The sequence below is a fragment of the Lissotriton vulgaris genome, chromosome 8, assembly GCF_964263255.1.
Source record: "Lissotriton vulgaris chromosome 8, aLisVul1.2, whole genome shotgun sequence".
NCBI lineage: Eukaryota > Metazoa > Chordata > Amphibia > Caudata > Salamandridae > Lissotriton > Lissotriton vulgaris.
Genome location: NC_141696.1, coordinates 332,545,886 through 332,570,124, shown reverse-complemented (window position 1 = coordinate 332,570,124; position 24,239 = coordinate 332,545,886). Strand labels below are relative to the sequence as shown.

Here is a 24,239-nt window from a genome sequence, read left to right as displayed (position 1 = left end):
CTGAAGCCCAGGAGTTTGTCACAGCTCCTGAGTGCCAGGGGAAGAGAGTTCCAGAATTTAGGAGCTAGGTAGGAAAAACGGCAACCTCCTTGCCGTTTACGTTTGAAGGTGGGGATGGTTAACAGGTGGAGGTAGGCCGATCGGAGACTTTGCGGGGGTGCGTGCTTTATGATCATACTATCAATGAATTCTTGGCTTTTACTGTGCAGGGCCTTAAAGGCTAAGCATCCAATCTTAAAGGCTACCCGTTGGGCCACCGGTAGCCAGTGAATTTTCAGCAGCCCGGGTCTGGCTGACAGCCATTTAGGCTGTTTATGGATAAGTCTTGCTGCCTGATTCTGGACGATTTGTAGGCATTTAAGTAGACACGATGGCAGGCCGAGGTAGATTGAATTCGAGAAGTCATGCCGTGAGAGGACCAGAGCTATCACCACCTGTATGAGGGCTGAATGGGTCAGCAGATGGGCGATTTTCTTGATTTTAGGCAATTGAAAGAAGCTAGAGGAGATCACCGCTCCCACCTGTCCTCTGAGCGAAAGATCTGCATTGATGGTAACCCCTCGACTTTTCACCGATGGGGAGGGAATGGGGGGTGGCCCAAGTTCCGCCGGCCAGTAGTGCAGGCCCCAGCAGATCTGGCTCTTCCCAGGCAGCACTAATTCCATCTTGCCTGGGTTGAGTTTCAAGTGGTTCAGATCCATCCAGCTCTGGATGTGAAGCATGATGGCTTGAAATTCAGCTGCAGAATCAGGGGAGTCCAATGGGAATATAAGCTGAAGATCCTCAGCGTAGTTAAAAATGGTGATCTTTCTGTTTTTTAACGAGTGGATCAGGGGCCTGAGATAAAGATTGAACAGTAGCGGGGAGAGAGAGGAGCCCTGTGGGACCCCACATGTGGAGGTGAGCTTGGGGGCGGTGAAAGTTCTGAGCCTTACTGCTTGTGTACGGTCAGCAAGGAAAGATTTAATCCCGCTGAGTGCAGGTCTGCGCAGGCCTGCCTGTTCGACATGGTTCAACAAGATGGTATGGTTGACCATGTCGAACGCGGCCGACAGATCCAGGAGCACCAGAGCCTGATGGACACCCCTGTCTGCATTTGCTCTTAGAGTATCCAAGACTGCGAGGATCACAGCCTCAGTTGAGTGCGCTGGTCAGAAGCCGGCTTGAGTTAGCTCTAAGTAGTCTGATTGTTCAATGAAGCTGGAAAGGCACCTGGCCACGTGGGCCTCCAGGATCTTGGCCAGAAAGGGGAGGAGAGAAATAGGACGGTAGTTTGAGGGATTCGTGGGGTCGGCCCCTGGCTTCTTAATAAGGGGAACAACCGTTGCATTCTTTAAGGCGCTGGGAACTTTGACCTGAGCAAGTGACTCGTTGAGGAAAGTGAGTACACTGTGAGGAAGGACGGAGAAGATGTCTCTTAAGACATAAGATGGACAACTATCATTAGGCGACCCAGATTTAACACGAGTCATTAGCTCTAATAATGTTTTGGGGCAGATAGTGGAAGGAGGTCTAGTGTGGATTGGTTGCTGGAAATATCTTCCAGTGGTTCCATGCTGGCGGTGTTAGGGATGCTGGCTTTGATGGTGGAGATTTTGTCTAGGAAAAAGTTGTTCAGGGAATTGCAGAGCTCTTGAGTAGGTGCCTGAGTAGGCGATGTTCTCTCGTAATTGCACAAGTCATTCACTATCTTAAAGATTTCTTTAGATTTGTTGAGGGCATTTAGTATTCTAGTAGAGAAGTAAGCCGCTTTAGTGTCCACAATGGCTTTTTTATACTCTCTTCGAGCTTTCGAAAATTGCTCCTTATCTTCAATGGAGTATCTTAGTCTCCATTTTCTCTCTTTTTGGCGCAGCTCGATTTTTTTTTTTTGAGATTGATGGTGAACCATTTGTGGGCGTCTGAGTGGCGGGCGGAGGAAATTTAGCAAGCGGGACCTGTACATTACTTGCTGGTAATATCCACTCAGAGATGTTCTCTTCCATAGAATTGAAATCAGGGCTGAAGGTGGGTAATGAGCTAGCCATGGTGTTGATGAAATCCGAATCTAGGGATTTCCACTTTCTTATCACGACTCCCGCCAATGTAATGAGCTTGTTTTGACCACTGATAGTAGCTGTAAATTGTATCAAGTGGTGATCTGACCAAATACATGGGGTGATTATGGGAATTGATAGTGAGATTGTGGGACCATATTTGATCCAAGGTGTGTCCCTTTTCATGAGTAGGGGAGTATAGATGCTAGGCCAGGTTCAGGTGAGAGAGAAGCTTGGAGAGTTATGCAGCATGGGGCCCGCCCAAGCATCATTGAACTAGTAGTTCAAATCTCCAACGAGTAGTACCTTAGCATGATTTACGCCTAGGGTGGCCATTTGTTCACTTAAGGAGATATGGAATGTGGGCATTGCCTGAGGAGGTCAGAAGATAAGTACTACCACTAATGACCCTTTGTCAGTGTTGAGTTTGATAACAATGTTCTCGACCCCCGGGAGGACAAGGGAGGTCATGGTGATAAATTTGTTATCTTTGTGGATTATGGCGGCAACACCGCCACCCAGCTTCACTGGGGGCCGATTGCTCGACAGGATGTAATAGTCGGAGGGGAGTGCTGCTAAGATGTCAGGCGAAGAATCCTGGGTTAACCAGGTTTCGGTGATCAGGAGAACATCAAGTTTATTAGAGGTGAGCAACAAAAAGATATCAAGTTGGTGCTTTACCAGAGAGCGTATGTTGAGGTAAAGGAAGCGGAGGATGGTTTGATTTACTGTTGTAGGATTGATAAATGGGGGGGAGTAGGGGGTGGGAGCGGGGAGGGGGACGTGGCCTGACTGAGTTTGGAGGATGCTGTTAGCCAATCTACAACTGTATGTAGCGGGGTCCAAGGGGGGGGCAGTGTTGCGCTAGTGATCTTAGCTTTTAGGAGGAATAGCTGATGGTTTGGCCATAGTCCGTGGCCCCTGGGCCCGGCCAGGGGCAGACGGGCTTGCCTTTGGCATGCCACTGGCGCGTCCGCTGCGCTCCCGCGATATGGCGGGCATTTTATACCTGGCCCGCAACTAGCTCCTCCTCCTTACGGTCGATTGGCTACGGCCTAACGGTTGGAGAACGGGCAAGGGACGTCAGGATTTAGCGGTGGGTTATTTCAAATCGGCTTCAATTCTATGCACAGGTAATTTTTAAAACAATCCCGATTTTCGAGCAGTCTAATCAATTATAAAACAAGCGCTGGCAAGCAGAGAAACGCGCGGCAACATCCAACTCAATTGCCCGCTTCCCGCGCTGCAGCTGCTTTTGTACCCGGCCCGCCTCTAGCTCCTCCTCCTTACGGCCGATTGGCTAAGGACTAGGGGTTGGAGAACGGGCAAGAAACGTCATGATTTAGTAGTGGGTTATTTCATTTCGGCTTCAATTCTATGCACAGGTAATTTTTAAAACAATCACGATTTTCGAGCAGTCTAATCAATTATAAAACAAGCGCTGGCAAGCAGAGAAACGCGCGGCAACACCCAACTCAATTGCCCGCTTCCCACGCTGCAGCCGCTTTTGTACCTGGCCCCGCCTCTAGCTCCTCCTCCTTACGGCCGATTGGCTAAGGCCAAGGGGTTGGAGAATGGGCAAGGGATATCACGATTTAGTGGTGGGTTATTTCAATTTGGCTTCAATTCTATGCACAGGTAATTTTTTTAAGCAATCACGATTTTCGAGCAGTCTAATTAATTATACAACAAGCGCTGGCAAGCAGAGAATCCCGCGGTAACATCCAACTTCTACGAAGGTCTTATGGATCAAAGAGAAATATTGGGCAGAAATGGGTTAGTTCTACACCACAGACGATTGATATAAGGCGGCAGAGAAAGCAGTTTGTGTAGTTAGAGTTTGGCTAAAGAAATTCAACAAGCTATGGGAAGCATGAGCGGAATATACAGACTCATTTTATTTATAAATATCACCAAAAGGGTTTAGACTTAAAGTGTTGAAACATAAATGTCTACCTATGTATGATGTGAGCTGGTTCTCTATGACAACTGTTACGTTAATTGCTAAAGTACTTATTTCTGTCATGTGTCATGTTGAGATGTGTCCCTATGTATGTATTGGAATCCTGATTGAACATTAGTTTCAATATACTAATGAACGACTCACACAAGCCCCTAGTTTTGGTCAGTTGTGTGTTATATATATTTCAGTTGTTGGCAGGAATATATCAATAAATTGTCATAAAAAATATTTTATTAAACACCTACAATTAATTTGAGATTGAAGATTTCAGGATGGCACATCTTCTAGCAACTTTTTCTTCTGAGACTCAGCCCTTGTAACTCTCTCACCCTTGGCAAAGCAGGCCAATATGGTTCCCAATCCCTGCTATCGCTTTCTAGGACCTTTAGTAACCAAATGCACTGCATTCACTGGGTTCAACATTCTTTGTATTCAGTATTTACACTGAGATGAGGAAGCAATGCGCTTCCTTCCCCAAAGTTTCAGGGTGGGGGCGGGGGGTACACAACCCTAAGATAATGATCCTTGAGGATTTCATCTCATCCAGTTGCCTAATTTTGATTCCTGTGCGTACAGTCCAGTTGTATACACAATCTTTGAACACCTGAGACCTCTGGCCTTCTTTTTCCTTTGGTGGCACTCTGCTTCACTACATTTGCAGGTGAACCACCACACACTTCATCACTCAGCAAATCAGCAGGTCTTCAGGAAGCATGGGCAGACTGTCCAAATCAAGTCAAGCCCACCCCTGCCTCACACTTCTGCCACCTCTCCTCTGTGCCACACCATGACCATCCAGACAAGTCCCCATTATCATTCAGATCTGCAGGGGAATCTCGTACACAGTTACTGGACTCCCTGATTGCCTCTATTGTATGTCACGAGGCAGAAAGAGCTGTTTGCACGGACACTGCCATGTTGACACTCTGAGAACAATGTGTCTCATAGTAGACCAGCTGGAAGTTTGGTGCGTTTCGGTAGGCAGAAATCTCAAAAGGGGTTTTGCAAACTCTGCTAATCAATCGCCACCAGCTTTAATTCTGAACCACACTTTATGCACTAAGTGATAGCCAAAAGAATAAAGCTCCAAAAGAGTGCTTTGGAATTACAGATATCTTGAAGCCCATCCTCATTAAACACTTTCGAATAGTTACTAAACCCACGATGTAGCAGCAAAGCTTCTGAGCACAGTGCATGCCCACATTGAGTGTGAGCATCCTTTCAGAACACATCTGCAGACCTTACAAAGTTAAGATGTAAAAGGAAGGTAGAAGGGAGTTCTCCAAGAGCATCAGGAAGCTGTTGACTTCGTCCTTGACACACTTTCACTTCCACCTCCACATATTTACATGGTGCTGTGTCACACCTTCAGCCTCTGGACTGTGCGGATGTGCCTGCCACTTGGCTGATTATCTTCTCTTGGTGAGGGAGCCAATCACTTAATGTATTATTTCACCCTCTTTTAAACCTTCAATGTTAGTGTTGATTTTAATGTCCTGTCTTCTTGATAATATAGATTTTTATTGTGCTTCTTTCCCCCTTCTCTCAGCAAGAGCCTGGTTCTATCAAATTTGTATTTTAAGTAGGCAATTTGTACATATGTTAAGAAGAAAATTTGTCTGAGTTGTGAAGCTACACTCTATAACTAACAAAGGCCACCAGTTGGAAATAGGGTGTTTACGATTTGTTTACCCTTCAGAAAGATATCGTTCATTAAGCTAATGACAGTGTTCAAGCTGGGCAGTAGGAGATTTAGCTTCCCACTGGATACATTCAGAAATGTATTGGAGTGAAGTCGTTTCTGAAAATTTTGGAAAATGAGTTATGAAGCTATGGCCCTTTGTGTAAGAAACTAATTCAAACATGTAATCGTACATATTTGTAATATGAAAGAGAGTTTCTTAAACATATTTGTGTTAACAGAATGGGGAAAGAGATCCAGACGGAGCTTATCAAGTATGGCTCAGGAAAAAACAGACGGCGCAGCTGAGAGAAAAGCAGATAGAAGAATTAAAAAGGCAAGAAGAAGAAGCAGACAGCATGCATGGAAAAGAAGAGTGTGAACAAGCATTCAAACAGTAAGTTGCTTTTGCTTATTGCAAATTCTAAATTACATGTTTATTGAAGCAGTGGTGGTTTTGTTATGACATAATCTCTTTTATTTCTTTAGTAAAATGGTCCATGCAGGTAAAACCTGCTTCAGTGTACGTAGGAACCTAACAGTACAAATGTAGAACAGTGATCGATAACAATGTAAATTATAGTTTGAGGGAGTCGAAATCTCAACCCTTATTTTGTTTCTAGGATTTAAGAGCAACGGTTAAGCTGGACAGCTTGCCTGAATAAGATGGGTTACACTTTATTTCGAAACTGTAGGTTTTGCTGATAGTTCTGCTCATTCTACTTGTTCCAGCTCAAGCACTTCTTTTTCAGCAATGGCTAATACAGGCCAATAAATATACTTTCTTCATGTAAAAGCAGTGTGTGGTTAGGATCTTTAAGCTGTATTGCAGACTAAGGGAGAGCACGTCTGGATGGGTGTAGGGATTTAAGTTATGTATTATGTTTTCTTCTTGGGATCTACATTCATAGTCAAAAGCACTGAATTGTCCTGTCCATTCATGGAAACTACATACAATAAACTTTTTGAAAGCATTTTTTAAACAAAACAAGGTAATGGTGACAGCCTATTGCAGGCAGAAGAGTGAAGAAAAAAAACTCTTTCTTAAACCTTTTTTAATGGAAGGATGAGACTAAAGAAGGTCAATGTAGCCTAATAGCATGGGAAACTGTCACTGCTCTATTAAGGAAGAGCACACCACCACTACCTGATGATGCCCTGGTAGTGAGTGGCGTATATGAAAGTTCTGTTCGAAAACCAGCAGTTTTACATCCCGCTCAGTGCCTTTGAATAGCAGTTTTCAAAAACTCTATGTACAATCAGGAAATATACATCTCAACTTGTGACATTTTACTTAAATGTTTTTTTCATTTTGCTATCAGTGGAGAAGGACATCTAGTTTTGGTCATTTGTCCTCGGAATAATGTCATATTTTATCCATCCATTAAGAATGCTATTAGTATTAGGCAGAATGTATTGTATATTGGTAAGATGATTGAAATAAGTTAGTTTGCCTCTGGCGTTTGCTGCGCCTAAAACCATAAGAGAGTCACTTGTGGCCTAGTGGATGAGGTCTTGGGACGTGATTACGAGTTTGGCGCAGTTGCGCCGGCTCTCCGCCTGCACAGCTGCCCCAAACCCAGGCAAGGACCGCCTGCATATTACGAGTTGAACTTGTGTATGGCAGACGGTCCTCGCCTTTCCCATAGCAGTGCCTGAAAAACAGGCATTGCAAAATAGTTCCAGCACGGCATTGATGTCGCCTTCCATGCCGTCCTGGAACCTTGGGGGAATAAAGACAGGGGGCACATGTTGTGGCCCACTGAATGTATCCCCATGGTGGGGAGGGGTATTTGTTCCTCCACTGCGATCCTTTTTATGGCGGTTCTCCTGCCATTAAATGGTTGGCAGTGCAGGAACTCGTAATATGCTCAGCTGGACGGCGCCAGTCCCGCTGGGAATGTTACATTGTGGCTCACCTCCACCACCGCCAATGACTGTTCCCAGGTGCAGTCGGTGGGCCTGTCCCTCAACAACTTTTTAAGTCATAATACATTAAGCAGCCCACCGCGAGTCTGGCGGTCACAAGAATACAAGAGTACTAATCAGGCCCTTCGTTTCTTGCTCTTAAGTATTGTTAGATGTTAGACTTGATATCTGTTGACGTGTTTCCCCAGGCTTTTTGCTTCTGACTTCCCAGTTTTGAATCTGTTTTTTCTGGTTTAGTGTCTCTGCACACTTTCTCACTGCTATTAAGTATTGAAGTGCAAGTGCTCCTGTTGTAAATTGTTGTTCTCCAGTATTAGGGGTGTCTTTCATAGATTCACATGCTTGTTGTCGAAGTGAGAGTCCCACAGTACATACCATAGTAGTAAGAATCATATAAATATATATATATACAAATATATACCTAAGAAATACATAAAAGAAAAAATTCCAATATGTATATTCCTTTTAAAACAATAAAGTCTTGAAGTACCATAGAACAAAATAGGCCCATAGGAATCAATAGGGAGAGCTCACTTTAGTAACATATCCAAGTCATTATAATAGTCCACTTTCCAGCCAATCAGGCTGTAGCACCCTCTAGAACCATCTCCTCAGAAGCTCAAGCCCTCAGATTTTCTACTGCACGTCGTGTGAAGGGAGTCTCCCTGAGCACTGCTCAGTTTTTTACTTCAAACTTTCAGCTATGTCTACAACAAAGAAGTCTTTATTCAGACCCTTTTCCTCATGTGGAAAACTGCGTCTTTTCACGGAGGACCCTCATAAAAAATGCATTTATTGCTTATACCCGGATCATGAGGTGAGGAGTTGTACATTTTGCAGGACCTTTTCAAATAAGACTTTGAAAGATAGAGAGGCCCGTCTCCTTCTGTGGCTACAGCAGTTGAAGACTTCGGACAACACTGTGTCTGATTTGGAGAGTAATTCTTCTTGTCAAACTGCAATCTCTCTGAAGCATGGGTCTGAGTCTGATGTTCCTTTGCCTTTTCTGAAGAAAAAGAAGCTCGTGGATGCTTCTAAGTCAAACTCCCCACGGTATCTGCCGGCCTCTACGCCTACGGGACCTAGTTCTCTGGCGTCGCAGATTTCCCCTGTGCCCTAGTCCTCTAAAACGAGAGCCAGCCCGTCGACGACGACGAAATCCGTCGACATTATGGCGACGACGACTACTTCCCTGTGGATGACGACGACCACTTTGTTGACGCTGATTCAGGAGGTCAGGCCTATTTCTTCTATTATCAAGATATCGTCGACGACGAAGAAGCCAATCTCGTTGACCACCCAGTCTAAACGCCATTCGTCGACGAAATCTTCGTCGACATCTCACTCTTCGTCGACACCTGCCTCTTCGTGGACGGTGGCCTCGTCGACAGTCACTGCCCTGTCGACAACCGGCTCCTCGTCGACGGCTACTTCGTCGATGACGTTACAAACCTCGTCTACGACAGCAAAGCCAACGTCGACGAAAAAGACCTCGTCGACAGCTATAGTTTCTTCGTTGTCGGAAGCCTTCCAATCATCGTCGACGTCAGGAAAGTCTTCAGCAAAAATCTTGACGGCGACATCGTCGACATCATGGTTGACGGTACTGCCGACGGCTCCTTTTTCATTTGCCACTGCTACCAGCTGCACATTGATTGCGGCTACTACTGTCAAACGCCCAGCTCCTCTGGATTTGAGCCCTTTGCACCATCGCTCCAGTCCTTCACCTCAATTGTTTGCCTCTGAAGAAGAGAGTGATTCAGAGGGCTCCTATCTGGACAGAAACCTTCGGGCTGCCAGTAGCCCTTCGGAGTTACACATTAAATATCAGGACAATGATGATGCTGACGAGAAGGAGTTGCATGTCCCATGCTAATGAACAAGATGTTCCTATGGCACAGTTGCCTATGTCCTTGATCTCTAACCTACAGTACATGCTCGATGACTAGAACCGTCGATTTCCACCATCCACGCCGGCCTCTTCATTGCCTACAACTACACAGCATTCTGTGCCTGCTCCGATAGCCGCCTCTCCTACTCCACAACTTCCTGGTCAGGTGGATACTGATAATAATACGGATACTGACCAGGATGATGATGCTGCAATGCAGATTGGGATGCTTATCAGGCACAAACTCCGTCTCCTCCTCCAACTTCTCCTTTTGCGTCTCCTCCAGTTGACATTGGGGGTTTCCATCTGTTGATGTCAAGAGCTGCCAAACGATTTCACTTGCCTATTGTCCTCAGGCAAGAAGACTGCTTTCTATAGGATTTCAAAGATCAGCCTTTCAGGCAGGTGCATTCTATTCCAATCATAGACTTCATATGGAAAGAAGGCCTCAAACTTATGGAACGGCCTAATTCAGTCCCTGCCGTGCTTCCGCGTATTGACAAAAAGCATAGGGCACCTGGGGATTCGCCTGCTTGTCTAGTCTCTCAGCCGAAACCCAACTCTGTTGTTACGCAGGCTGCACAAAAGAGGTCCCGTAATCCATCTTCTGCTTTAACATCGCCTCCGGATCAAGATGGCCGCCGACTGGACACCATCGGCAAAAAGCTTTCCACGATTGCTGCCACCACTGTTCGGGCTGCAAATTCTTTAGCCATCCTCGGCCGTTACGACCGACAGATGTGGTCCGAAATTGCTGCCTTGGTTGACATCATACCTGAAACGTCTAGAGCTGAAGCACAAAAGATCGTACAGGAGGGTGAGAGGATTTCCTCTGAAATCATTGACTGTTCTGTTGATATTTCATCTACTTGTTTCCGACAGCTAGCTGGCGCTGCAGTTTTACGGAGATAAGGCTGGCTCAAGTCTATGTCCTTTCGGTCGGATGTGCAAGCTAAAATACTTGATTTGCCTTTCGATGGAGAGTGCCTCTTCGGAAAATACGTGGACGACGCCCTGGAGTCTATTAAAAAGGACACCGATACTGCTCGCGCCCTAGGTTCTCTGCAATACCGGAAGAGGCCTTTTCGGGGAGCACGTGGTTGGGGCACAACCTCCAATTTTTGTGGCTCCGCCCAATACCACTCTTATAATGACAACAGACAGCATTACTCCAACCAATCGCAGTTTCGACAGAACGACTCCAGGCCATACAGGCGTAAAATAACCCACAGAGGAGGTAACTCCTCCAATAAAAAAGCGACTTTCACAACTTCAAGTCTTTTCCCACTCTACAGATTGGAGGTCGAATCTCCCAAAGATTTTTCAATTGGTCACAAATAACTTCGACCGTTGGGTTTTGGAGGTTATCCAAAAAGTTAAACAAAAGAGAGAGTTTTCCCTAACAAACCCAGAAAGGACTGGGAAAATATAGCAACAATCAAAAGGGAATTAGTTCCTTTCTGTGGTTCCTAAGTTAAAGCGCAAAACGCTTTGAAGAATAAGACACCAAAAACATTTCTGATCTCAATGATATATATCCTGACATGTTCCACAATTATCTCAAAAAAGCATATAATTTTCATTAAAATCAAATTTATTAAAAACTTAATCAAAAACAGCATGATATATAATCAACAGTTTTGCATATAAAAACAGTCACAATACATTGACATTCAACGCATATACATATTAACAATAGTTAAAAGTAGCCAAGTTGTCGACGCGTTTCGGTGTTTAAGATTGATGATACACCTTCTTCAGGACTACAGTAAAATTCTTCAATCTAGAAATATACGGAACAGTCAATTAGTATACATTCATTGAGGGATTTCATTTACAGAAAGTTTTTTTAATCTATTGGTGTCTAGAGTGTAAATAAGAAGATTTCTTACTCAATTCGCAGTATTCAATTTGCGGTGTCAGTCTAAATCCTGGGGATAGATAAATCTTATCCACTCTTATAATTCTGGTTTGTTCCTTTGAAAGACCTGTGTACACATAATATTATTTAGTGTACAATTAGTGTGTTGATTTATTCCACAAAACTACCTCTGTGTCACCACTAGAACTAGGTAATCTTATGCTTACTTTATATTTTGTGGTAGGAGCCTTGGGGTTTCGTTCTCTTGTGGAAATATTCTTATCCACTGTTAATAATCAGGTTGGTTCCTTAAAATAACCTGTGTATACATAATGAGTATACATTCAGTGTGTTCATTTAAGACACAAAAAATGCCAAGCGCTTTACAAAACTAGTTGAAAGTATGCTTACTGTGTAGCTGGTAATAGGAGCGTTGGATTTCATTCGTTATACGGAAGACTCAGGGTAATCATCGGGTTGGCGTCTTTCCACTCCTCGCTCTTGCTTTAGCGTGATGGAGATGGAGTACTTCTTTTTTTTAAATTGAAGAGAATTCCTTTTATCTGGATAGAAAATGATAGTGGAGTACACGTTTTACACCTTATTGTATTCCATTATCTGTAGGTGATGCTATTCAGTATGGGTGACGCTTTTTAGATTGCATAAAAATAAAGCGTGTTTAGTTTAAAGCAGTGCATATTTGAAAAAAGTGCATATTTAAAAAAGGGGACGACCGGGCGTTTTGTATCCCTGGGCGTGAGCAGACATTGGGATATTCGGGCCAACTGGGTATCGTCGGCTTGGACTCCCATTTCTTAAGCAAATTAGCTAAACTTTAAGATGTTTTGAAGCCTTGTCCCAATAGTAACACGACCTAAGCTTTCATGCACCATAACGAACGAAGGAATTCTCTTCAATTTAAAAAAAAGAAGTACTCCATCTCCATCACGCTAAAGCAAGAGCGAGGAGTGGAAAGACGCCAACCCGATGATTACCCTGAGTCTTCCGTATAACGAATGAAATCCAACGCTCCTATTACCAGCTACACAGTAAGCATACTTTCAACTAGTTTTGTAAAGCGCTTGGCATTTTTTGTGTCTTAAATGAACACACTGAATGTATACTCATTATGTATACACAGGTTATTTTAAGGAACCAACCTGATTATTAACAGTGGATAAGAATATTTCCACAAGAGAACGAAACCCCAAGGCTCCTACCACAAAATATAAAGTAAGCATAAGATTACCTAGTTCTAGTGGTGACACAGAGGTAGTTTTGTGGAATAAATCAACACACTAATTGTACACTAAATAATATTATGTGTACACAGGTCTTTCAAAGGAACAAACCAGAATTATAAGAGTGGATAAGATTTATCTATCCCCAGGATTTAGACTGACACCGCAAATTGAATACTGCGAATTGAGTAAGAAATCTTCTTATTTACACTCTAGACACCAATAGATTAAAAAAACTTTCTGTAAATGAAATCCCTCAATGAATGTATACTAATTGACTGTTCCGTATATTTCTAGATTGAAGAATTTTACTGTAGTCCTGAGGAAGGTGTATCATCAATCTTAAACACCGAAACGCGTCGACAACTTGGCTACTTTTAACTATTGTTAATATGTATATGCGTTGAATGTCAATGTATTGTGACTGTTTTTATATGCAAAACTGTTGATTATATATCATGCTGTTTTTGATTAAGTTTTTAATAAATTTGATTTTAATGAAAATTATGCTTTTTTGAGATAATTGTGGAACATGTCAGGATATATATCATTGAGATCAGAAATGTTTTTGGTGTCTTATTCCTCAAAGCGTTTTGCGCTTTAACTTAGGAACCACAGAAAGGAACTAATTCCCTTTTGATGGTTATCCAAAAAGGCCATGCTCTGGAGTTCATCAAATTCCCACCCAAACGCCCACCATCTGGTCCTCCTCCAAAACATCTAAAGGAACTGTTTGCCAAAGTTGCAGTAATGATCCAAAAACGTGCAGTCGAAGTGGTTCCTCGAAAACAACAAGGGAAGGGCTTCTATTCCCGCTTTTTTCTTATCAGGAAAAAAGTCGGGAGAGTGGCGCCCGATTTTAGATCTCCGAGCCCTCAACAAATTTGTCAAGTCCAAAACATTTCCAATGCTGACCTTGCTGGAAATTTTGCAATTCCTGAGTCCGGAAGAGTTCCTCTCCACAGTCGACCTCCAAGATGCATACTTTCATGTGCCAAACCATCAAAGGCACAGAAGGTATCTCTTTTTCAAAGTTGGATCAAAGCACTACCAATTCAAGGTTCTATCTTTTGGCCTTTGTTCTGCACCGAGGGTCTTCACAAAGATCATGGCTCCGGTTGCGGCTTATCTACGCCTTCAAGGCATACAAATCTACCCTTATTTGGACGACTGCTTAATAAAGGCACCAACCTTTCTAACAGCAACTCACCACAATCAGACTTGCCTTTCCCTCTTCTGCAAACTGGGTCTCTCCATCAACCAAGAAAAGTCACATGTCCTTCCATCACAACAGAGAGTCTTTCTAGGAGCATTGATAGATACAAGTCTCGCGAAAGTGTTTGTTTCGCAGGAACGTCTAGATCGTATCATCAAACTAGTGATTCTTCTGCGCTTTAAAAGGTCCGTTTCTATCCGGATGTTCAAATCCTTTCTGGGCATGACCTCGTCCTGCATACCACTGATCCCCAACTGCAGGCTGCATATACGAGTCCTTCAGGAAGAATTGGACAAACAATGGCGGCAAGTCTCTGGGTCGTTCAACGACAATGTCTTCCTGACTCCCCGCATCCAGGGCGCATTGGAATGGTGGGCTCACCTTCCAAACATCACAAACATTCCAAACAGGGCGTCTGTTTCAAGAGCCGGCCACCACGCTTACCCTTACGACGGACGCTTCCTTAGAGGGTTGGGGTGCACATCTTGGGGAGATGTCAATAAAGGGCAAGTGGACAGTCGACCAGCGCAAGTGGCATATCAATCAGCTGGAGCTTCTGGCAATCTTCCTCACCCTGAAATAGTTTCGTCTTCTGGTGGAAGGGGAGTCTCTGTTGGTGCATACAGACAACACCACCAGTATGCACTACCTCAACAAACAAGGAGGTATGAGGTCTCTCCTACTGTCCCAACAGGCACAACAGATCTGGAACTGGGCCATAAAACATCATGTTCAGTTGACTGCAGTTCATGTCCCGGGCATTTCCAATGCCCTTGCAGACTCTCTCAGCAGATCGGCCACAAACAACCAGGAGTGGGATCTCCATTAGTCGATTCTGGAGTATGTCTTTCGCAGGTGGGGCCAACCGGATCTGTATCTGTTTGTGACTCCACTCAATCGCAAATGCCTAGGCTAAGCAAGTTGGCATCCCCACAAAGGATCAAGCGGGAATGCATTTCCGATCAACTGGATGAACGAATTCATGTACGCTTTTCCGCTGATCCCTCTTATACCTCGCCTTCTGCGCAGAATGAAGCTTCAACCGTGTCACATACTGTTGATTGCACCCAGGTGGCCAAGTTGACCGTGGTTCACGGATCTACTTCTTCTTTCTCAGTGCGAGCCAATACTTCTTCATCCGCTGCCTTACCTCCTTACCATGAATCAAGGGCAGATATGCCATCCGGACCCAGCGTCTCTCCAACTTCATGCCTGGAACCTGAACACAATGAGTTTGCACATTTAAATCTTGATCCAGATTGCAGGCAGGTCCTTGCTCATGCCCGGGCTCCTTCAACCATTAAAACCTGTAAGTTAAAATGGAAACGGTTTTCTGTCAGGTGCCATTCGCAGAACATTGAACCTCTGCACGCTACTCCTGAACAGATATTACCTTTCTTCCTCCTGTTGGTAAAATCGGAACTTTCACATTCCTCCCTCAAAGTTTTTCTGGCGGCACTTTCCCGTTTGACAGGACGGTTCCACGTCTCTGTACTCCTCTCGGATCATTCGCCAGTTCTTTAAGGGCCTATTCCGGATGTTTCCACCAATCCGACGGCCTCCTCTGGCTTGGCGCCTAAATCTGGTTCCGGCCCAACTTCTCAAACCTCCTTTTGAACCCATTCACTCAGCGGAACTGAAATTCCTTACTTGGAAGGTTTCACTACTCCTGGCACTTACATCATCTAGGAGGGTTAGCGATATTCACGCTTTTACTATACAGACTCCTTTTCTCCAATTCTCAAAGGACGCTGTTGAGCTTCGTACAAATCCTAAATTTATTCCTAAGGTTCCATCAGACTTACACCTTAATGAACCGGTCATCCTCAGGACTTTCTTTCCTAATCCTCAGTCTCCTGCTGAGCGCACTCTTCATTCCCTTGACCTGAGACGATGCCTCAAATTCTACATCCAGGGCACTGCTACTTTTCGAAAGTCTGACCAACTCTTCGTGGCCTATGGATGGCTGCGTTGGGGTCATCCGGTCACTAAGCAGACAATCACTCGTTGGATTTCCTCTGCCATCTCTTTCTGCCATCAACGAGCTAGAAAGCCTCTCTCTGCTCCGGTGCGAGCACACTCGACGAGAGCAGTTGCTTCCTCTACTGCCCTGTTTGCTGGAGTGCCTCTGCATCAGATCTGCAGAGCTGCAACTGGTCCAGCAGACACACGTTTACAAGGCACTACTGTCTGGAGGCAGTCAACGCTGCGGATACTGCTGTGGGTCAGGCGGTGCTTCGAAACCTCTTCAAATAAGGTGAGCCTCTGTTGCTTCCCGCCTCCTTTCATAAAGGTTTTTTTTTTCCTTGTGTTTACGCAATGTTGCCTATACATATCTATGCACTGCAACTTTATTCATTGCCTTTTATGATTGTTTATTGTGGCGTACTGCTTTCTATTCTTATTCAAGCATGTGAATCTATGAAAGACACCCCTAATACTGGAGAAGAACAGAAGTTACTTACCTGTAAACTGTGGTTGTCCAGTATTGGTGTCTTTCATAGATTCACATGCGATCCACCCTTCCTCCCCTCAGAGGTTCTCTTCTCCTCATGCACTCTTGATCACGCCTGAGCTACGAAAATCTGATGGCTTGAGCTTCTGAGGAGATGGTTCTAGAGGGTGCTACAGCCTGATTGGCTGGAAAGTGGACTATTATAATGACTTGGATATGCTACTAAAGTGAGCTCTCCCTATTGATTCCTATGGGCCTATTTTGTTCTATGGTACTTCAAGACTTTATTGTTTTAAAAGGAATATACATATTGGATTTTTTTCTTTTATGTATTTCTTAGGTATATATATATATATATATATATATATATATATATATATATATATATATATATATATATATATATATATATATTACCTACTGGCGGTCGCCAGTAGGTAGTTATAGTTAGGATTTTTTTCAATGTTAAATCTCAAAATTCTATTTGGAATAACTTTGGCACCGGTTGACGAATCTGCCTGAAAATTTCCTGAAAATGGCCTCGTCGAGCTCCGGTCCTTCCCTGAAAGTTTGGGGGGGATACGTCAAGCGGGGGCCGAGATAAAAGGGGGGTCCCAAAACGCATTTTCCCCATGTTAATTTCCATAGGGCGGTCAATTTCACTTTTAGCCCGAACGGCTGAATGGATTTACACCAAACTTGGCAAAATTGTAGGGACTGGTAGCCCGATGTGCCTTTGCTATGTCTCAAGATATGTGCTCCAGTGGATTTTGAGTAATTTAGGTTCAAAAAAATATATATATCTATAGGCGCTCTCCGGTGCGCGCACTTGAGTGCGCTCCTGGCGCGACACGCGACTTGCGCGCAGAAAGCTGATTGGCTCTTGGGTGTCTGTAAACATTCTAAACAGTCTGGAGCGGCCGCCATCTTGTGTCTCGGTAAAATCGAGACACAAGGGGTTTGAAAAAAAAAGGGGCAAATGACCATAAGGGGGAAGAGTAGACCCCCTCTGACCCCCTAGGTTTGATGTAGGGACTAAAATAGGGTCCTGCAGGGCATTACATTTTTTTTTTCGTTTTGCGCGGGGGAAGCGCATGGTACGCGCACCGGCGAAGCACGGGGAAAATCCAGGACCATATTTATGAAGGCCTTGCGCTGTTAGTTTTGCGCCTCCTGTGCGTCAATTTTTGTGACGCACCAGCGGTGTAAAAAAATGCGCATTGTTATGCAATATTTAAAAAGTGACGCATCTATCTAGATGCGTCACTTTTTAAATATAGTGCAACGAGGCACATTTTATTACACTGCTGGTGTTATGCGTCACTTTTCTGTGCGCACTCCTTATGACATTCCAGATGTGTCATATTTAATGTATGACGAATCATGTTGCAAGGAGTTACAGATACGTCAGTATTTCTGACATATCTGTAAACATAAAAGTGATGCGAGGCAGGTGCAAGATTTTGACGCAACAGCATCCTAAAAGTGACGCAGAGAAATCTTATAGATTTCAGTACGTCGTTATTACCAAGCTTTTTGCGGGGGAATGCCCCCTTTGCATACATTATACCTGACGCAGATATAATGTGGCGCAGAGTTTTAAAAAGTGACCCATGTACCTAGATGCGTCACTTTTTAAAAATAGCGTCAGGTATAATGCATGCAGAGGGGGTGTTCTCCTGCAAAAAGCTTTGTAATAGCGACGCAGTGAAATCTTTGAGATTTCACTGCGTCACTTTTAGGATGCTGTTGCGTCAAAATCTTGTGCCTGCTTTACAGCAGGTGTTAGACTGAGGCAAGACCTTTCACATGCTGCTTTCCCCATTTGAAAGGACGCATTACTGGAGTTGCGTCACTTTTGTGACGCACTCCAGCAATGCGTTACTTGGAATGTCATAAGGAGTGCGCACAGAAAAGTGACGCATCGCACCAGTGGTGTAAAAAAATGTGCCTCGTTGCGTTATATTTAAAAAGTGACGTATCTAGGTAGATGGGTCACTTTTTAAAATCAAGCGCCACATTATATCTGCGTGAGGTATAATGCATGCAGAGGGGGTGTTCCCCCACAAAAAGCTTTGTAATAGCGACGCAGTGAAATGTTTGAGATTTCACTGCGTCACTTTTAGGATGCTGTTGCATCCTTTAAATATAGTGCAACGAGGCACATTTTATTACACTGCTGGTGTGATGCGTCACTTTTCTGTCCACAGTCCTTATGACATTCCAGATGTGTCATATTTAATGTATGATGAATCATGTTGCAAGGAGTTACAGATACGTCAGTATTTCTCACATATCTGTAAACATGAAAGTGACGCGAGGCAGCCGCAAGATTTTGACGCAACAGCATCCTAAAAGTGACGCAGAGAAATCTCATAGATTTCAGTACGTCGTTATTACCAAGCTTTTTGCGAGGGATTGCCCCCTCTGCATACATTATACCTGATGCAGATACAATGTGGCGCAGAGTTTTAAAAAGTGACCCATGTACCTAGATGCGTCACTTTTTAAAAAATAGTGTCAGGTATAATGCATGCAGAGGGGGTGTTCCTTGCAAAAAGCTTGGTAATAATGACGCAGTGCGTCACTTTTAGGATGCTGTTGCGCCAAAATCTTGCGCCTGCTTCACAGCAAACCTTTCACATGGTGCTTTTTCCATGTGAAAGGACACATTACTGGAGTTGCGTAACTTTTGTGACGCACTCCTGCAATGCGTTACTTTTGTGTTTACAGATACGTCAGAAATACTGACATATCTGTAACTCCTTGCGAATTGATTAGTCATATATTAAATATGACATATCTGGAATGTCATAAGGAGTGCGTCCAGAAAAGTGACGCATCGCTGTTTTCACGTAGCGATGCGTCACTTTTCAGAAATGAGGCCTCCAGTTTATTCACTGTGTCATAACTTTCTTTTCTAACACTCACCTTCTTTCATTCCTCCTACTTCACTTCCTTTCACCTCTCATACCTTTCTGTTCTTTCTTACTCATTCTCCTTTCAATTATCAATGCACTATATTTCACTTACTCTTCATTTTTTTAAGAATATAGCTCTTTGATGAGAATTGGAGGTAGTTCTGAAAAGAACTTTTGGTTTTCTTCTTTTAACTGAACAGGAACAAAAACAGGGAATGGAAACTGCTCAACAGGAGCAAAAAGAAAAGAAAAAAATTAGGGGTGGGAAGGGCAGCGATGGTTCTCCAATGCTCGAACCATGAGCAGGACACTTTGCTCCCCATAGGTGAGGAGTTGATTGCAGTATCTGCATTTGACGACCCCATGGTTAAATGCAGGTTGTATGTTTGCTACCTGCTCCTGCGATTGTTCTCTCCCAGAAGAAGTTGCTCCTCCTGTTGATGTAGAGGCCCCATCTCTGGGAACCTCTTGTGCCAGAGCCCTGACACTTTCCCGGGCAAAATTCTGGGGGTGCCTCCTCTCCACGTGGCGAATCATGGTGAAGTTGCCAAAAGAGTATTTTTTTGGGGGGTTACCCCGTGACAGGACCTGTTTGCAGATCCTGCACTCTACTTTTGGTGCATTCACCTTCTTCTGGTCTGCTGGAAACTTAAAAAATTTCCAGATGAAATGTTCTTTGACCTTCGGCTGAGGAGGCTCTTCATCAATGAAATCATTGGAGTCATCTTCACTGCTGGATGGTCTGGCAGCCATGATTAATCAAGGAATATGGAACAGCAAAAAAGGCAGGTCTTTCAGTCACAAAAGTGAAAGAAGAAGTGAAGGAAATGGGTGGGGATTTCATTCATTGTAAAAAAAAACTGTTAGCAACCAATGAAAAGTGTTATTTTAGGGTCACATGACCCGACGCGTTTACGCTGCGCGCTCCGGAGCACTTCCGGTGCGTTTACGCAGCGCGATCGTAGGCGCTTCCGGGGCGCAAACGTGGCGCGATCGTAGGCGCTTTTGCGTGCGTTTATGCGCCGCGAACGTAGGCGCTTCCGAGGGCACTTACGTTGCGCGCCGAAGTGACGTCATCAATCTTTTATAGAAATGCATAATCATTTTCCTTATTAAAAAAAACTAATTTTATTTGTATGGTACGAAATGTTTTGCATTATTATTAACTTTTCATTCATATTTTTTTTCACGAACGACAGTTGCGCTCTGGGTGCGCTTTCAGATGAGCTCACGGAAAAGCTTACCGGAGAGCTTAGCTGAAAGCTTCCCGGAGCGCGCACCCAGAGCGCAAATGAAAAAAATTATAAAAAAAAAACATGAATACTTTAAAAAAAACAGCAAATTGTAAAAAAAAAAAAAGGTTAGAAACTCGATATACAAAGGAATTAGCATTTAAAAAACCTATGAAATTCACTGAAAAAACCATAGGTTTCACACCAGTTATAGTTAGGAATTAGCATTTAAAAAACCTATTAAATTCACTGAAAAAACCATAGGTTTCACACCAGTTATAGTTAGCTGGAAATTTTACTGATATAAAACCATTGAAATTCCCACGTTATAGTTAGATGGACTCACTATAACTTGCGCGTGCAATGCACTGCTGATGATGTCTTATTAAGCCAGTTAACCAATCAATTTTTAAAAACCATCCATTTAGACACTTATTTAAACATTTATTCTTCCATCAACTTTTACATATACATATATAAAATATATTTATTTTTCAGAAAGACACACATTCACTGGATGGTGTCATCAGTGATGTCATGAGTGATGTCACTGACCATGTCATGAGTGATGTAATATGTGATGTCATCAGCAGTGCATTGCACGCGCAAGTTATAGTGAGTCCATCTAACTATAACGTGGGAATTTCAATGGTTTTATATCAGTAAAATTTCCAGCTAACTATAACTGGTGTGAAACCTATGGTTTTTTCAGTGAATTTAATAGGTTTTTTAAATGCTAATTCCTAACTATAACTGGTGTGAAACCTATGGTTTTTTCAGTGAATATATATATAAATGATTCTTACTACTATGTAATGTACCGTGGGACTCCCACTTCAACGACGGGAATTATTCAACCATGTGAATCTATGAAAGACACCAATAACTGGAGAACCACAGTTTACAGGTAAGTAACTTCTGTTCTTCTGGAATTGTGTTTCCATGATTGGCTGATTTGATTTACTAGTCAGTCCCTTGTTGTTTATGACGGTATGATAACCCCAGACGGAGCTATCATCTTCAAGGAACTATATTTCAAGTCTATTTTGATGACTAAAGATTTCTAAGTACTTTATTGTGGATTTTTATCGTTTTGGTCTTGTTTTGTATATATATATATATATAGATATATATATTCACTGAAAAAAACATAGGTTTCACACATGTTATAGTTAGCTAGACATTTCACTTATACAAAACCATTGAAATTCCCCCGTTATAGTTAGTTCAGCTAACTAGAACTCGCGCACCCGCAATGCATAGCTGATGACGTCACATATTACATCACTCATGACATCACTGATGGCATCTCAAATGACATCACTGATGAAATCATCCAGTGAATGTGTGTCTTTCTGAAAAAGAAATCTTTTTATAAATGTATATCTAAAGGTCGATGGAAGAGTAAATGGGTAAATAAGAGTCTAAATGGATAGTTTTTTTGCAAATTAAATTGTATAACTGACTTATTAAGTGCATCTTAGCGAATACATGTATTAGCGAGTAATGTTTAAATGTGTAAATATCTGTAACAGTGTCTCACTTTGTGTATAAGTGGCTGCATGGGTTGGTGAGTAGGTACACGAGTGTCTATATGGGTTATTAGTTGTTTTCTTGAGTATCAGAATGAGTGTCTGTATGGTTTGGTGGGGGGTATTACTTAGCGCACAGATGCATGAATGACTGACTCACTGTTTATATGTGTTTTGAAGACAGCATGTGTGCAGGACTGTATGGGTGTATGGGTGTGTGAGTGAATGACTGCCTCAATAGTGTCTTTATGAGTAAGTACATACTAGTATATGTGAGTATTGATGTATATAAGTAAGGATATATGACAGTGACAGATTGGAAGAGTTCCTGTATAAATAAGTATGTGTTTCTATAACTGATTGTTTAAGAGAGTAAGTATGTGTACGTTTCTGTAAAGGTAAGTGTAGTGGTGTGTGTATAGCTGTATATGCAAATAAATGAAAGTTTATTTGCATGTGTGAGTATGTGTGAGTAACTCTATGAATGAGTGTCGGTGTGAAACAGGATGTATAGGTGTATGAGTACATATGATGAGTGACTACATGTATGAGTGGCTATATAGAACTGTTGGTGAATGAGTGGATGTGTACGTAGATTTTGGAATTGCTGAATAGGTTGCTTTAACTGGTATTGATATCTCCATTTTTTGTACATTTTAGTTTCTATTTTTGAATGTGTGTATCAAGGGTTATATTAGGGTGAGAGGAGGTCTGCCCCTCTTTCACAAGGTTGATGTCATCAGTGATGTCATTTGAGATGTCATCAGTGACACATACTTACTCTCTTAAACAATCAGTCATAGAAACACATACTTATTTACACAGGAACTCTTCCAATCTGTCACTGTCATATATCCTTACTTATACACATCAATACTCACATATACTAGTTTAAAACATATGTAATTACTCATAAAGGGCCCGATTCACAGAATGAACTTAAGATTCAATCCTAAACTTACTACTATTTTGGCATTCACAGAATGAACTTACTACTTTTGGTATTCACAGAAGTTAGGATTTTTTCTTAAGTTTGTCTTAAGGCAAACTTAAGACAGACGTAAGACAAACTTAAGATAGACTTAAGACAGACTTAAGTTAGGATTTTGTCTTAAGTCTGTCTTAAGTCTGTCTTAAGTTTGTCTTAGGACAGACTTAAGACAAAATCCTAATTTCTGTGAATACTAAAAGTAGTACGTGCATTCTGTGAATATCAAAATAGTAGTAAGTTTAGGATTGAGTCTTAAGTTCATTCTGTGAATCGGGCCCAAAGACACTATTGAGGCAGTCATTCACTCACTAACACACCCATACACACACTCATCCACCCAACCCATACAGTCCTGCACACATGCTGTCTTCAAAACACATACAAACAGTGAGTCAGTCACTCATGCATCTGTGCGCTAAGTAATACCCCCCACCAAACCATACAGACACTCATTCTGATACTCAAAAAAACAACTAAGAACCCATATAGACACTCGTGTAGCTACTCACCAACCCATGCAGCCACTTATACACAAAGTGAGACACTGATACAGATATTTACATATTTAAACATTACTCGCTAATACATGTATTCACTAAGATACACTTAATAAGTCAGTTATACAATCAAATTTACAAAGAAAACTATCCATTTAGACTCTTATTTACTCTTCCATCGACCTTTAGATATACATATATAAAAATATGTATTTTTCAGAAAGACACACATTCCCTGGATGATGTCATCAGTGATGTCATTTGAGATGTAATCAGTGATGTCATGAGGGATGTCACTGACCATGTCATGAGTGATGTAATATGTGACGTCATCAGCAGTGCATTACGGGCGCGCGAGTTATAGTTAGCTGAACTAACTATAACAGGGGAATTTCAATGGTATTGTATGAGTGAAATGTCCAGCTAACTATAACATGTGTGAAACCTATGTTTTTTTCAGTGAATTTGCAAGGTTTTTTAAATGCTAATTCCTAACTATAACATATGGTTTTTTTCAGTGTATACATATGTTATAGTTAGGAATTAGCATATATACTGGAAAACTAAACACCCACTTCCCTTACAAAGAAATTGAAAGTCTGCATCCCTGCAGCCTCTCTTATTTTTCACCTTATTCATCTTCCGCTCAATCAACACAACATCCACAAATACACACACCTACTTGCTGCCTTTCTTGGCTGAGCTTATCAATTATTCTTCTTTAATTCAAATTCAAAGTGCAGGCCCTTTATTCAGACTTCTTGGTAACTACTACCCGTTAATAGCAGTGGGT

General features: G+C 42.6%; 1 protein-coding gene across 2 annotated transcripts in view; it reads left to right on the top strand.

Annotated features, from left to right (window-relative positions):
- CCDC181 (coiled-coil domain containing 181) overlaps positions 1 to 24,239 on the top strand; it is a 307,289-nt gene that overhangs the window by 266,563 nt on the left and 16,487 nt on the right. For both annotated transcript variants that reach the window (XM_086934091.1, XM_086934090.1), the window contains one exon: positions 5,923 to 6,077. In XM_086934091.1, coding sequence (XP_086790217.1) covers positions 5,923 to 6,077 — 155 coding nt within the window. The remainder of the gene's footprint in view (positions 1 to 5,922; positions 6,078 to 24,239) is intronic.